The sequence below is a fragment of the Meriones unguiculatus genome, chromosome 5 (assembly GCF_030254825.1).
Source record: "Meriones unguiculatus strain TT.TT164.6M chromosome 5, Bangor_MerUng_6.1, whole genome shotgun sequence".
In the NCBI taxonomy this organism is placed as follows: domain Eukaryota; kingdom Metazoa; phylum Chordata; class Mammalia; order Rodentia; family Muridae; genus Meriones; species Meriones unguiculatus.
This window is the reverse complement of record NC_083353.1, coordinates 29518354-29534362: the sequence shown is the minus strand read 5'-3', so window position 1 is coordinate 29534362 and position 16009 is coordinate 29518354. Positions and strand designations below refer to the sequence as shown.

Genomic DNA, 16009 nt, shown 5'->3' with positions numbered 1-16009 from the left:
ATAGTCTTTTTACAGTTTATTGTTAACAAGAATTGCAACATAAGTTAGCAATTAATATTCAATCTTTGATTTCTCTTTTAATCTCAGGATTCCAGACAAGCTAAAAAGGAAAACAGCAAGCAATAAAATAAATTTCTCAGAGAAACTGCACATTTCACTGTTCCAGGTTTTAACTTGTGTAGATTTTATTTAGCCTCTCCATCCACAAAGTGGTAGGCACTACAAGTTTTGTTCCAGGAAATGAGGAAGTGAAGTGGTCTGCACTGTTTTGCATGTGCAAAGAGCATCACTGATGTCATAATCATTCCTTTTCTCTTAGGGGTTTCACAGTATTTTTATTTTATAGCCCATATTTATATGCAGCTCCTTCAGATAGCTTTTCTTTGACTCTTTTTTTTGTTTTGAATATATTTTTGAGTTTTTTTAATATATTTTTTCAATATATTTTTGAAATATTACATGGACAAGAAATTGGAAATACAATCACATCAAAGAACAAATTGTCATGGCTTTGATGTTTAAGCCAAACAAATTTTGTAGGGCAAATTTCAAAAAGGTGAAGTCATAACAACTTAAAAACACAGTTAACTTGTTTCTAAGAATGGAAAATATACAGTCATAGGTTATTTTCAATATAAGAAAACTTAAGTCTCTTTGCTTTAATTTCTTAAAACTACTAAGGCAGAGCACTGGCTTGTACTTTTATTTACAGCATACTTCATACTCCTATGTAATATATTCCAAATCCCAAAAAAGCAACTCTCCAAACCCAAGGTTCTGCAAAATCATGACTTAACAGTTTGTTCAAACTCTAAAATGAAGCCTGGAACGATACAAGCATTGTAACCCCAGAACAAGAGAACTCTGCAAGCCCAATAATGTCCAAGAGCATTTAGAAAAGAAAATAAATAAATAAAAGGCCTTGAGTATATACACAATAGTGACTTCTTCAGTGAATACAAAAAGCAGCAAACTGCTCCTTGAAGATGAAACAGTCACGCCAATTTTGTTTTGAAGAACGTAGATCTAGAGCCAATCTTATCTGGCCAGTATCATTTTCAATCCCTCACTTACCTATTTCCATTGTTGCCCATTAAGTATCCTGATAAAAATTTTTGGTTGTCATTATTGTAACTATAGTTGCCAGAATATCAATCACCACCTTGCTGAAGTGGCTGCTGAACAATGGGTTGGGAACCCAGGTCCTGTTGGTTGTTGGTCTGATGATGCTTAGAATCAGGCTGGTGTACCCATCTGCCCTTCTCTAGCCCCCTACATCATCCCCTCGATGCCCCAAGTGACAGGAGACACACCCTCTCTGCTGTTGTGCAGGACCCCCTCTGCTACCCTTCAGCCCCTTGGTGGTCCCAGGATGCTCACCAGCTCTGCCTCTTGGAGGTGGTGCTCCCCATCCCCTTGGTGGGGGTGGAGCCCTCCACCTCCCTTTCCTCCTCCTCTTCCTCTTACTGCATAGCCATCATCATGGCCATAGTAGGGATCTTCATAGCCTCCACAATAGTGGTGACAGTCACAACCACCACAATGAGTAGTCCTCTTAACCACGATAATCCAGGGGTGGCCACAGCACTTCTCCCTGCACCACGACCTCCACCTCTCACTAGAGGTGGCATTAGGGGAGGAGGGTGATAATGATAATCTTCCCATGCAGGGCTCTGGAGGCCTGACTAACAGCTTGGTGCTCTTTCTGCTTCTTGTCTTGTGGGTTAGCTATGACAATTTCAATTCCTTCCCCTTCTATTTCTTTCCACTCATTTCACCCACAACCTTAACAGCAGCTCCTCTGTCTTTAAAATGAACAAATGCATAATCTTTCAACTTCTTCCCTCTCTCCAGTTTTCCAAATTCAGAAAATGACTTTTCTAATATTTCGTAGAGCCAAGTCTCTCACAAATAAAACTTTCACCAGTTTAACTGCTTCCTGGGCAACTTCCTTTCCTTGGAGGATGATAAATGCATATCCTCTGTTCTGACCAGAGAGTGGATCCATCATAAGGCATAGATCTCAGACAGGACCAGCCTTCTCAGAAAGGGGCACCAACTCATCCTCATCAAAGGCTATTGGGATTTCACCTGCGAAGACCTCTGTTCAGATTCCAGGTTGCATACGGGAGTACACACTGTCTGGTGGGAGACCACCACACTTGCTCTGTCCTGTGGTTACATCCAGAGTATAAGCAGGGCTCTCAAGCACGGCCCTGATCTTTGCTTCCTTGGGCCCTTTTGTGGACTCTTGCACCTTGATGCTGTTTCTCTCTGCTTGCAGGTCTTCAGAACTCCACATAAAAATGCACTTTTGATCTGAACATGAGATGAGTCACTTTCCTTGAACTGCTGTAATACAGACAGAGCTCCTTCTTCATTAAATTCCCTGAGAGCATCAATTGCTCTTTCATCAAGATTGACATAAGCTACCAACCAGTCTGAAATATTTCCTCAAGTCTTTGTGCCAACTTCTGTGGGAGGTCTGCCTATATCACTGTCATATAGTATTCTGTGCGAGTACTCTGTGTGAGTACTCTGTGTGAGCACACCTTCTGTGGGAGGTCTGCCTCTGTCACTGTCATATAGTGTTCTGTGCGAGTACTCTGTGTGAGTATACTGTGTGAGTACAGTGTGTGAGTGCTCTGTGTGAGCACACCTTCTGTGGGAGGCCTGCCTCTGTCACTGTCATGTAGTGTCTGTGAGTACACTGTGAGCAGACCTTCTGTGGGAGGCCTGCCTCTATCACTCTCACAAAGTGTTCTGTGCAAGTACAATGAAGTATCCATCGGTTCTTCCTCTTCTTTTACCTGTATCACATTACCATTCACCTGATTAGCCATTTTATTACGCAGGGCTGAGCAGGTGGGCAGGGCGGGGCAGTGACTGTAGGGGGACAAGGGCCATGAGAATCAGTGTGAGGCACTTTGAAGAGACTAGAAATGGAGTACGTGCCAACACCCTATGTACCTTCTTTTCCTCTTTTGAAATTTATTTTGTATTTGAAGGTGTTTACCGAATACAGTTTGATCATAGTCTCTCCTCCCTCAATTCCTCCCAGATCTTCTACCAGTCTAGCCACTGAACTTCCTGTTGTTTCTCTCTCTTAAAACAAAACAAAAATCAAATGTTATAATCTTTATGTCCTCATTTGCTTTCATTACTGTGATGAAACACCATAAGCAAAAGGAACTTAGGGATGGACGGGTTTATTTCACTTCCTCACACCAGTCACAGTTGATCACTGACTGCAGTCTAGGCAAGAACATGTGCAGAGACCGTGAAGGGGTGTCAGTCACTGGCTTGCTCACCACAGCTTGCTCAGCTTATACGACCTAGGTGCTGAGGTAGCACTGTGGGATAGGCTCTCCCACATCAGTCATCAACTAAGGAAATCCTCACACACCCACCTCCAGGACAGTCTGATGAAAGAAATCCTTCAGTTAAAGTTCCCTCTTCCCAGAATACCTTAGCTTGTGTCACATGGACAAAAACTAATTGGCATACTTGGCTTAATTTTGTTTTAACTCTTGGTCTCATATGGAAATATATCTATGAACGTAGATGTCTTCCAAATTCCCTAATGCTCTCCAAAAATCTATACTTGTTTTTAGGAACATGTCACCGAGGCCAGCTACAGCAGACTGTGGTCTTGGGGCTAGAGAAATGGCTCAGCAGCTGAGAGTACTTACTGCACTTGCCAAGTAAAGACTTCAGTTCCTAGACCCACATCAAGAGCCTCACAATCTCCTTTAACTCCAGCCCCAGTGATCCAGCGCCTTGCTTTCTGGCCTTCTCTGGCCCCCACACACGGACACATAACATTCCTCTACCCACATTAAAACTAATAAAAATAATTTTAAATGTAGATCCTGGACTACATTTAAAATATCCCTGACTGAATTTTTGGTTTTTCTTGATATCAGAGTTTTTAGCTGAAACCTTGAGTTAACGTGGATGGTTTATATGGTCGCTTTCAGTTTAAGATCAGGACTTGGGAGATGGCTCAGTGGGGTAAAACAGAGGCAAATAAACTTGCTATGCAAACCTGATGACCTCAGTTTGAGGTCCAGACCCCACGGTAGCAAGAAAGAGCAGATTCCCGAACAGTATGCTTCGACCTCCACTGGTGTAGCCTGACATACAGGCATCCTCACTCGCGTGTACACACAGACTGGTTCACACACTCAAGAATGAATCAGAATAAAACTAGGAAATACTGAGATTAAAATCATTAGCTTAATTTCTTATATGACTATCCAATCCAACATCATTTTGACACATTTGGTACAACTATAGAAAATAATAGAGATGGTTTATATACAGCTCATGAGTCTACAATTTGGTAGTCAAAATAACAGCTCTTGTTTTACTATAGTTAAAATGTAACTGAACTTTCCTGTCTAAATTTTATTTAATCCTTTGGCAACATAGAGCATAAATCCATCTCTCAATTATATTGCGTACAATTCAATCTCTTTGCCTATAAGTGAAGGTCTTATTTCTCTATTAGAGCATAAACATTCTTAAAAACACTTATTCAAGGAACATGTTTGGCAAAAATTGCAAGTGACTGCTGTAGATGTAGTCAATTTCTCTAGACCGGCCTATCCCTTTTTCAATTTCTGTATAGGGATTATCTTTTCCTGTGATAATTGATATGTGATTATAATATGCTCCCCCCAATATGAATTCCCCTTCCAAACAAATGGAACAAAGACATAAATCACTGCTTGTACAAAGAAAACTAAAAACTCTGTACTGAAACCATATTCTAGAAGTCTGTTTGTTTTCATGAAAGATTGCTTATTTTTTTTCCTCTTCCTATCTGATATTTGGCATCACACACATTCCATTCCACACACATAAAATAAAGAACATTTGTTAGTTAATCCAAAAAAACAAGAAGGAAGGGTTTTCTTTTCTGTACACAACAGTTAGGAAATACTATATTTTATCTTCTGGTACCTAATGCTAGATTCATGCTGAGTTTGATTTTGTTCTTCTTACTGTTGAAACTTTCTAGGCTGGGGAACTTTTACAGAGTACAAGTATCCTGGTCTTCTAAAATATGTATACAATGTATTACTCAGAATTAATTGAGAAAGCAGAAATCACTTAAGGAATTTCAAAAACATTACTGTCACTATTTGAATGGGTAATGACCTTCTATGGCAGTGGATCACAACCTGTGGGTCATGACCCTACAGGGTCACATTGACAATACAATTCATAACAGTAGCAAAATCACACTTATGAACAAAAAACAAAATAATTTATGGTGGGAGGATCACACAACATTAAGAGCCCTATGAGAGGGTCACAGCATTAGAAAGGTGTGAACCGCTGCTATACAGGCACATGTTTGCATGCTTGCTCACAAGAGGAGGGCTTGTTTGGAGAAGATGCTGGAATGTTAGAAATCAGGGCAGCGAGGGAGTAAGTAGCTCACTATTGACATGCCCTTGGCTTGTATTGACTTTGGATGCTTCCTGTCACACTCCCTGCTTTGCCACAATAATGTGACCAGTCATGTCAGGTTCCTGCTGGCATTTGACTGAGCTGCTTCTCCTGTCAGACTTCTATCCTCATGATGACATGAAATCTGAAACCATAAACAGGTCCATTCTTCCTTCATTACATTCCTTTTGTCAGGTATTTTGTTACAGTGATGCAAAAGGAACAGTAACCTAGGTGAGGGAAGATTGGAGAGATCAGGCACAAGCTGTGAACCACAGCAGCAGGTCACAGTCACTCCTACAGAGGGAAGAGCAGAGACAAGGTACTGTGCTTTGAGAGACCCAGGCTGCCAACAGAAGCCATGGCAAGGCCCAACCGCCAAGTGGGACTGTAAGCATACATAAAGAATGCAGTCTGACCAGAGCATAGCACTGGGAGTCACAGCACTGCCACAGGCTCACAGAGGTGGGGGTAGGAAACTTCAATCTTTCTCGGAAACTTCCGTACTCCAAGGTTTTATCAATACCTTTAATTATACAGACAATCCCACAATACAGAAAGCAAGCGAGCTTGGCTTTTCAATAATTATCTATATTTCACATTCTCAAAATACAGATCCTGAGCCAAGATGGAGACAAAAATTTCTTGACTTCTATTTTTACACCATTCCATAAACTGGTTTTATAATAAGAAATGACTCATCTTATTTTTGAAAAAAAAAATTTGTAACTTGTTAGCTTATATCACTTAAGCACATTAATGGGTTTTGTTACGAGATCTTCACATGCTATTCACTGTGTTTTAATTTTATTCATTGTCCCTCATTCTCTCTTTTAACCCCCATTTCACTAGTCCTCTTTAACACAGACTGCCTTCTGCTTACAAGCCTTGTCTTATCTAATCTAGAATCTACACTTTGAGAGGAAACATTTGTTTGTCTTTCTGAGCCTTGCTTAGTCATCTAATATGATAATCTGTAGTTCCATAAATACTGAGTAAACAAAGACCAGGTCAAAAGCTCATGTCCTTTCAGCTTATTCATTTGCTTGCATTTCAACAACTATGTATCTATAATGCATACACAGAATCTGTTCCGGGTAACTAGCTATCTTTAGTCCTTGTGTATACCCTATAGTGGCACAGGAAGGTCATATAGTTAGGTTTATCTTCTTACTTTTTGGAGGCAACTCCACACTGATTTCTATTGTGGCTGACTTAATTAACATTCCCATCAATAGCGTATAAGGATAGGATTATTTTTCCCAACATCCTTAACAGCACCTGTTGTTTAGTCAGCTGACTATAATACTTCTGGATTTTTGCATAAAAATTCTGAGGAAAGTTCAATCAAGATTATTTTGAATCAAAAGGAAAACATGGATATTTTGATTCACCATAGGTTTATAGAAATATAACCATGTTAAATGTAAAGAAAAAGTCTCACCTCTTTTACTGGTAGTAATGGCTCTGGGGGAACATTGGTTTCATTTGCTATATGTTTCTTTACCATGACTTCCCTATTAGATTTCTCCAATATTTCTAAGGAAAGAGAAGAAAACAAATATAAAAGTATTAATTTAAAAGGAACCAGCAGGGGTTGGAGAAACTGCTAAGTCCTTAAAATCACTTAGTTCTCCTCCAGAAGACCCAGGTTCTGTTCCCAGCACCTACTTCAAGCAGTTCAAAACTGTCTGTAACTCTAGTTCCAGGGAGTCTGATGCCCTCTTCTGGCCTTTGCACTGTATCATCACAGACACTGCATGCTTGTGACACACACACCTATACTCTGGCACACATACATACATATCAAACAAATACATTTCTTTTAAAAAGAACAAACTATTCTAGATGTGACTGAAATTTTATATCGAAAGGCAGACGCATAGTAGATATAGAAAGATGACATACATATGTGGATACATACTAAATATAGTCAATAAGATGTAGGTTGGTGGCAGTATTACAATTATACAGGCATATATAGGATAGAGACTCCTTTTAAATATACAACTTAATGAAATTTGTATGCTAATCATATATATTTAGTATACATGTATATTTAATCTATAAAAATAAAGATCCTTTGTCTATTTAAAATCATGTGGACAATACAGGATGACCTACAAGTAGAAAATAAACACTAACTTTCTTGTTAATTTTGAAAGTTAAGTTGTCTGGTCTGGTGGTGGTTCATGAATCTCAGACCATCTTGGGCTGCATAGAAATTATAGGCTCAAGTACTACACTCAAAACTAGTGTGGTAACATAAAATGCTAACATTTTCTTAAAAAAAAACAACAAGGATGTGGGGCTGGGGAAAAGGCTCAATTGACCACGTGCTTACTGCACAAGAATGGGGACCTCACCTAGATCCCTAGCACCCACTTACTAGCAAGGGCCTATAATTTCGGCACTGGGAGGCAGACAGAGCATCCAGCAGTTCTGGCCAAACAGTGTACCTGAATTGTAAAGATCCAGTTTTAGTGACCATTTCACAAAATAGTTCGGTCGGTGGGCCTGCAAGATGGCTCAGCAAGCAACAGCACCTGCCTGATGACCTACATCACAGAGAGAATGATCCCCCTAGTTGTCAATGATCTCCACATGAATGCTGTGGTGGGCTTCTGCCCTTGGGGCGACCGACACTGTTGCAATCCTGGCTGGAAGAAACGAATTTTAATCAGGCCAGTGGGTTAACAGGAACTCAGTCTGTGATGAGTGCAGGAGAAGCAGCCTTCTCTGAAAAGGTTTTCTGTGGAACAGCTCTCCTCTGTTGGAGGGAATAAGGGCTATAGAAAGTGGGGAAGTGGTTGGGGGATTGGGGCCTGAATGGCATCAGTGACTAGGGCAGAGGTGCTGGGAATGCTTCATCTGCATGAAGAGGATTTCCAGGGGCTAGCTGGGTATGTCCTTACAAGGAAACAGGAAGTTTTAACGTGAAACCTGGCCACCAGGCTGCTTGAGTACCTTTGGTGCTGGTGGCAAGGCTACAGGCACTGAGGCTTGCAGCCTGGAACAGGGAGGGAGCAGTGCAGGAGACTCCTGCAGGTCTCAAGATGAGATTTTCCAGGTTTGGACACATCTTGACCTCACTCTGGCTCCAGGCTGGCTTCCCCAGTCACACAGCTCACCTGTCCCATAAGTTTGAGAGAAATTGAGAAAAATACCCAATGTTGAATTGTAACCTCACCTGCACATAAAAAAATGTGTGCATATATCTGCACACATGTACGTATACACAAATACACATGTGCCATTATCATCAAAGAACAAAACACATAGAAAAGTAACAGGATAGGAAAAGAAAAAGTATGCTCTTACTAATTATTAACAATGGTTCATTTGAAAAACACAAATACTGAGATAGACATGACATGATCACTGAGTCTTAAAATGAAACTGTTTTTGCAATATTGTGTTTTATACTGAATGAACACACGCTTTTCCCTTCATGGGGGAAGAGACCTTCAAAGGGTGGTAAATAAGTGTAAGAAGAAATTGTTCCACTTTGCCAAGATTGCATTAAGTAGTTTGTTTAAACAAATAATTTAGCATTTACTTTTTGTGGCTTGTAAGTATAGGATGATAAATTACATACTATATTTCCCCTTTTCTTCTACCGGCTTTTCACAGTTACAGTTTAACAAACTTTAAACTTGAAGTTAACAGAAAGTTTAACAATTACAGTTTTTCTGTATTCTCTGAGCAAATCAGATTTTCTCAGTAGAGATCTGGCCAATAAATTTATATTATGGAAGTGTGTGTTTTCCTCTGAATGTGGTTCTATTAATTCAGTTACGAATACTTTCTAAACAATAGACATGTTTTTTGCGTTGATAAAAACGTCAATTTCAACACCTGTGTACCCCGAGTCAAAAGGAATGGCCTATTTCGGTCATAACACCTCTGCTTCTGTTTGGATAAGTGTCCCCCAAATGAGAAGCAAGTCAAAGCCCTGGTCTCTAGCTTCTGGAGCTATTAGGAAGTATGGGTCACTTAACAAATAGGCCTTAGTGGAAGAAAGTTCTGTCACTGAGGCCTGCTGTTGGAGGATGTCCTCTTAACTACTGAGCTATCTCTCCAGCTCCTAGCCCTCCCATGCTTAACCTTGCATTGATGTTGTATGTGTCTTATAACTGATGAACCAACACTAAAACAGTGTTACATTTGTTCACAGTTTCCCTTAGAATTGACTCTGTGTTAAATAATGCTATGGACACTAACAACTACATGATCTCATGTCTCTACCACTAACGTGTCACATGGAATGATTTCAGTGTTCGAAAAATCCCCCTGTATAACCTATGTGTCATTCCTTTCCCCTTTTCCTGGCAATGTAGATCATTTCAATGTTTCTATAGTTTTGTCTTTCCTTAACAACATATAGTAGAATTATACAGCATATAGTCTTTTCAGATTGTCTTCCTTTACTTAGCAATAAGCATCCTTGGTTCCTCCATATCATTTTATGACTTGGTAATCTTATTTTTATTAACGAACAATATTCCACTGCATTGATATACCACAGATTGTTTATCAGCTCACCCACTGAAGAACATCTTAGTTCTTCCAAATGCTGGTGAGTGTGAATAAAGCTGCTCTAAACATTCATAGCAGGCTTTTGTATGGACATAAGTTTTTGACTCATTTGGTTAAACACCTGGAGGCACAATTACTCGATCATATGGTGAGACTATGTTTAGCTTCATGAGACAGTGCCAAAGCAACTAGCAAAGATGCTGTATCATTTCACATTCCTAACAGCAATGAACAGAGTTACTTTCAGGCTCCATACATGACGGGAAGTGATATTTTTAGAAGTTTTAGATTTTTGTTATTCTATTAGGTATACAATAATATCTTGTTTTAATTTGCATTCCCATGGTGAGATAATATTTTTTTGCATCTTTTCATATGCTTAAGTCACCATCTGTCATCTTTGGTTAGTCGTTTATTCAGATATTTTATGTATTTTAAAGTTAGGTTGCTTGCTATCTTGTTGAATTTTAAAGGTTCTTTGTATATTTGGATATGAATCCATTATCATACATGTATTTCACAATTCTTATTTTTAGTTTGTAGCTTTGCTTCTTCTTTGTGAACATGGCTATTCCACATAAGAAACTTTCCAGATAGTATAGTTTAAATATAAGACACAGTTCAAGAAAATTTGCCATTAACATCATCGTAAGAAATGAAGTAAAGAAGATCTACATGTTCATCAATGAATGCCTGATTCACTTATATATAACAATGGAAAACTCCTCAGCAGGTACAGCAAACAAAAATATGATTAACATATTGACTTCATCGAGCTGTGTATTTATAGAGCTCTATGTCTTGTAAATGCCTGCCTTACTGTAATACTGGCATCAGTCTACAGCTTACCGAATATATTCCTTATATTCACGTATTTATGTGTTCATATATAAGAATCTAGTGTGTGTGCGGTTTTTCTGCTTTGGCCTGCATATGTCAATTACACCTAGAATGGTTGACTCTTTTCTCTTTCTGTAAGATTTAATCTTTTGATGTGAATGTGTTCCAGAGGGTATGTATCTGCCTCACCTGCATGCAGGGCCTGTAAAGGCCAGAAGAGGGCATTAGAGTCCCTGGAACTGGAGTCACAAGCTGTTGTGAGCTGCTCAAATGGGTGCTGGGAACTCAACCGAAGTCTTCTGGAAGAACATTAAGGCTCTTAACAAGTGAACCACCTCTCTAGTCCAATTGGTTCTTTTAAAATTAATGATTATGAATTTGTCTCTTTCTATTTTCTCAGAAAATGTTGTTGCTTTTCCTAACTATTAATAAATAGAACCTTTGTATAGGGTGAAAATAATTTGATATTTTAAAATAGGAATATGTGTGCATGTAGTCTTCAGAGAGTAGACAAATAGAAAAATATTAAATCTTGACTAGATATACTTTGGTTTACTGAAAAGCTTTGTGGTATACATATAGTACTATTCAAAACAAATTTGTCTAAATACTCTACAAAAGCTCATAAAACTACCTGATTTTAAGAGGTATTTTCCCTGCAAGAGTAACGTTATCTTGAAGTATAATCTTTGCAGATCTGTTTTCTGGAAGTAGTGATCTGCCACTGTTGAGCTATAGTTTAGGTCTTATGGAAAAAGCTGACTACCTTATATTTAACATATACTCCGGAGAACATTATATTTATGCAATAAACAAAGTGCTGAGATGGTAGAACCCATCTGCTAATCTTCAAGACAAGGAAGGAAAAGCTAATGTTCTTAAACCTTTCCTCTAGAGTGGGTCACTTCCAAGTACTTACATTAACCTTTAAAATATAATAACTCCCAAATTCAAATACTTTTAAGAAGCTTAATTTTAACTGTAAAAGGGGTCATTTTTAGGCAGAATTAACACTGGATACACCCTATAAAATATTTCATGGAGACAACATTGCAGCATTTTTATATTTCTTTGTAATTCAACTGGTCAATTTCAAAACTTGGCAAAATAAAATTCTATGAGCTCTTTGAACAACTGGGAAGGTATTGTACATACTTAAAATATATTAAAATTCTGTACACACTTCATTGTCTGCTTTTGGCTCACCATTTGAAAACAGTTATTGGCATGAAATCAACAGCTGCCCCTCTAAGCTTCTGCCTAGATTAAGAACCTCAGAAGAGCACAGAGGGTCACAGGAGCGCCGGCTGCGCCACAGCTTCCCCTACAGAGTTCTCTGTGGTTCACTTTACGCTTCTGGCTCGTGTGCACACTGCCGCTTTGCTTTCTGTCTCGGGGACTGGAGGTTGGCAGTGCTTCCCTGTGACATCCACTGTCACACCCAAATTGGTCTTCATAGGCTCCCATTGTGTGCACTTCAAAGCAACTTGCCTCGTTGGCAGCTCTGAGTGGGAAGTGCAAGTCTCTTTTCTTCACTGCTCTTTTCTGGCTCACAAGCAACCTCCCGCCAAAAGCCGCATCTGTAGAAGGGACTACATCCAAGAGATAATACCATAACAAAGTATGAAGAGAAGCCCAGGTGGCCACCTTGCAAATTTCCAATGTGGAAGCCTTCGACCTCTCTGCCCAAGAAACAGCTAAAGTCCTAGAGTAATGAGCTTTAGAAACCCTAGGAGCCTCTTTACCTTAACTACATACGCCTCCCTAATACAATCCCCTAACCATCTAGCTAAGGAACTCTTAGAAGCCATTTGACCCCTCTTAAGACCCCCTAAGAGTACAAACAATCTTTCAGAAGATCTGAAATCTTTGATTCTTCTGAGACAAACCCTAAGTGTTCTTCTTACATTCAATTGAAGCAGCCATAGCGCTTTGTCGTTGCTGGGGCTAAAGAGAAACGAGGACCTAGAAGCCTCCTGGTTTAGATAAACCTCAGATGCCACCTTTGGAAAATTTGAGGAACTGCCCTGAGAACTACTGAATTCTGAAGGAGCATCAGAAATGCCCCGAACATCAAACTTAAGGCAAGCCCGTAAAATACCATCACATAAAAGACATATTGTAAGACTGTACTGATATACAGTCAGATAATGTCCTATCCCTTTTCAAAATGAGGAAGACAGAAACCATCAAATCTGACCAAACAAAAACAAATAAGTAGATCTAATAAATTTTTGTTTCTCATAAACTTGTCTCTTCGAAAATGTCTTGCTCATATTCAGATTACTAAGACAACTGCCAATTTAGCTAAGTTATAATAGTAGACTAAAGTACAAAGTAAAATGTTTGGTGAATTACCTTTGCTTTTTTGTTTGTGATGTTAAACACCTGGATATTTTTTTTAAATATCTAGACAATGTGGGAAAAACTTTATTTTCATCAGATTGTTTACATGACATAGTCATACAAGGCCAATTTTTCCATGCTCATAAAATGTGCTCCAGTGAACAGAAATACCCAGGAAGCCTCATGGTTTGCTTGTACCTCTTCATTATCTCCCAAAAAGAGATTTTAGCAAAACATGACAGCGAGGTACCCTTTGCTTTCTATAATCACTCGGCTTAGAGTATCTTCTCTCTCCTGATATGAGAAGCCAATGGTTTTGATAAGAGCTGATTAACATTGACACACTCAAAGAAATGTAAGTTTGTTTTTTTCCCCGACAATTTCTTTCAAGGTCATTCTTTACAGCCATTTATACAAAGTAGTGTAGAATCAGATCAAGCTTAGTTTTCTTAAAACAAAAGCAAGACTGAAACCAAAACCCATGAATTTCAACATCAAAAAATCACAGGGGCTTATGGAGGGCGAGGGTGCTTGCTGTTAAGTCTGACAACTTAAGTTAAATCCCTGGAACCCACATGGTGGAAAGAGAGAACCAATTCCTGAAAGTTGTTTTCCTACCTCTTTATGTATATGTACACACACACACACACACACACACACACACTAAAGTCAATAAAACTTTTTATTCCAACCAATATTGTTAGTTGGAATTATATGCAGGAAAAGAGAATAGGATCATAGATACCATGGAAATTTTAGATTACTGTTTAATAACATTTCTAGGTCATTAATATGAAGTGAGATTAGAGTGAATTAGAGAAATTATAATACATTAACTTCATTCATTCATTCAACAAATCTTTATTAAATATATCCTGAAGGTAGATATTATTTTAAGGGTTTGGGCATTATTAAAAATATTGTTGGAGCATAAACACATTTCAAAAAATTAAAAATACATTTACCAAAGAGAGATGTTCAACTACTGAGAGATTTCTTATACCTTTCAGTCAAAAATTACTTCTAAATATTGAATTTGATAACTCACAAATATGGTTTTAATGTACACGATTACTAATACAATATTAAAGTTCCTTTCATCAGCAATGCAGTATTTGGTTACCAATTTAGAAATGACTGTATATTATGTTGCGATTTCAGGTTTTTTGATTTCACATAACTGAAATGCTTGCTGGAGTGTACAGTGTCTGCAAGCCTCAGCAAAACTCAATCCTAATCTAATGCAGTAGAATAAACCTTGCTTTTTCCTAATACCAACAGGTAACATCTTTTCTTTAATTCTTAGTCATTTCAGTTGCTCCCCACAACATTATTAGTCACACTGCACTTAAAGCCAGAGTATTCTCTCACAATTGATACATACTGTTGAGAGCTGAACTAGGATGAAAACAAGATGAGTCTAGCTGGTGAGAGCTCTGTGTTGAGGGCTGAACTAGGATGAAAACAAGATGAGTCTAGCTGGTGAGAGCTCCGTGTTGTAAAAATCACTCTCTACAGTACTTGAAATGAATTGCACATATGTATATAAGCAAGACAGCATTATCCAAAACAAATTTAGGATGTTTTGCCCACTAGAATTAAGTACTTTCAAACTGCAAAAACAAACAAACAAACAAAAAACCCATGTGTCGTGCTGAATATTAATCTAAACTTCACCGTGTACTTCTTTCAGCAATGGTACAGATTCAAAGCAGCAGGGAGCAGTCAGAGAAAAACTGTTCCTGCAGGATTAACTAACGAACACATACCTGGAGAATGCATCTTAAGCAATAAAAACATGTCTTCAAACAGCGCCTGAACATCATTCTCCAGCTTTACAAAGGAGTCTGTCAGCTGTGATAAGAACTTGAGTTCTTCTAAGGACAGAGAAGGGCGTTGTCCCTTCTGTGGGCATGCAGGGCTGACTGGGATGAGAAGAGAGACACTGTTGGACATTTTAGTGATATCTTTGGAAAGTGTTAGAACAATCTGTTTGATCATATACACCATAAAATTGACAAGATGCTTCATAATTGAGATGAGCTTGCTTATTAAGAAACACATATAAAAATCTCCTAGGAGAATCATTTCCTCCAAGAAGCTGGAGATAAATATCATCTTCAATGCAATTATGACAAATAATTAGCTTGACGCACAGTCATAAACAGGAACTTACATCTTATATAACTGTAATTTTTTTCAGTCTAGCATAATCTGACTGTGATCATGAGGAAACAGCAGACAAACTCATAATAAGGGACATTCTTCAAAATAGACTGTCAGTACCTTAAACAAACAAACAAACAAACAAACAAACAAAACAAGACTCAGAAATAAAACAGCATAGAAGACTCAAGAACATATACTAGCTGTTATGTGATGAACATTTACTTTACTATAAGCAACACCAAGGGGTGTTTGGGGAAATGCTAACAATATTTATAACCCAGCGCTCTTCTCACATGTTTCTTAATTTGTTGGTTTAAATATCGAACTGTAGTTATTAGAGAGACACCTTCTATTTGAGGTAGTAAATTCTGGAGCATATAAGAATAAATGTCTGCCATGTAGATTTAATTTCAAAAAATAGTTTTGAGGAAAGAATCAGAAAGAAGGAAGGGAGAGAGTAAAATGTTAAGAGAGAAAGTCCATAAAATGTAAACTTTGGGCAAAATAATAATATTTGTGCATTTGAGGACCCTGGAGATAAAGGAAATTGAGAATTTTCCCCGAGAATTTTCCCTGAGAATTTTCAGCTTTCCTTATAACTCTGGGATTTAAAATATAAAGGAAAACATCTAAAGAACTCTTCATGTTATTTTTG

The 16009-nt window shown here is 38.3% G+C and overlaps 1 protein-coding gene and 1 pseudogene across 7 annotated transcripts in view; both read right to left on the bottom strand.

Annotated features, from left to right (window-relative positions):
* The window catches only part of Kiaa0825 (KIAA0825 ortholog), a 427987-nt gene that overhangs the window by 291672 nt on the left and 120306 nt on the right, over positions 1-16009 (bottom strand). For 6 of the 7 annotated variants that reach the window (XM_060383593.1, XM_060383596.1, XM_060383594.1 and 3 more), the window contains 2 exons: positions 14955-15110; positions 6905-6999 (listed from right to left, as the gene is read on the bottom strand). In XM_060383593.1, the coding sequence (XP_060239576.1) occupies positions 6905-6999; positions 14955-15110 (251 nt within the window). The remainder of the gene's footprint in view (positions 1-6904; positions 7000-14954; positions 15111-16009) is intronic. The other variant, XM_060383599.1, reaches the window with a different exon arrangement.
* On the bottom strand, positions 484-2843 carry LOC110565765 (heterogeneous nuclear ribonucleoprotein R-like; annotated as a pseudogene).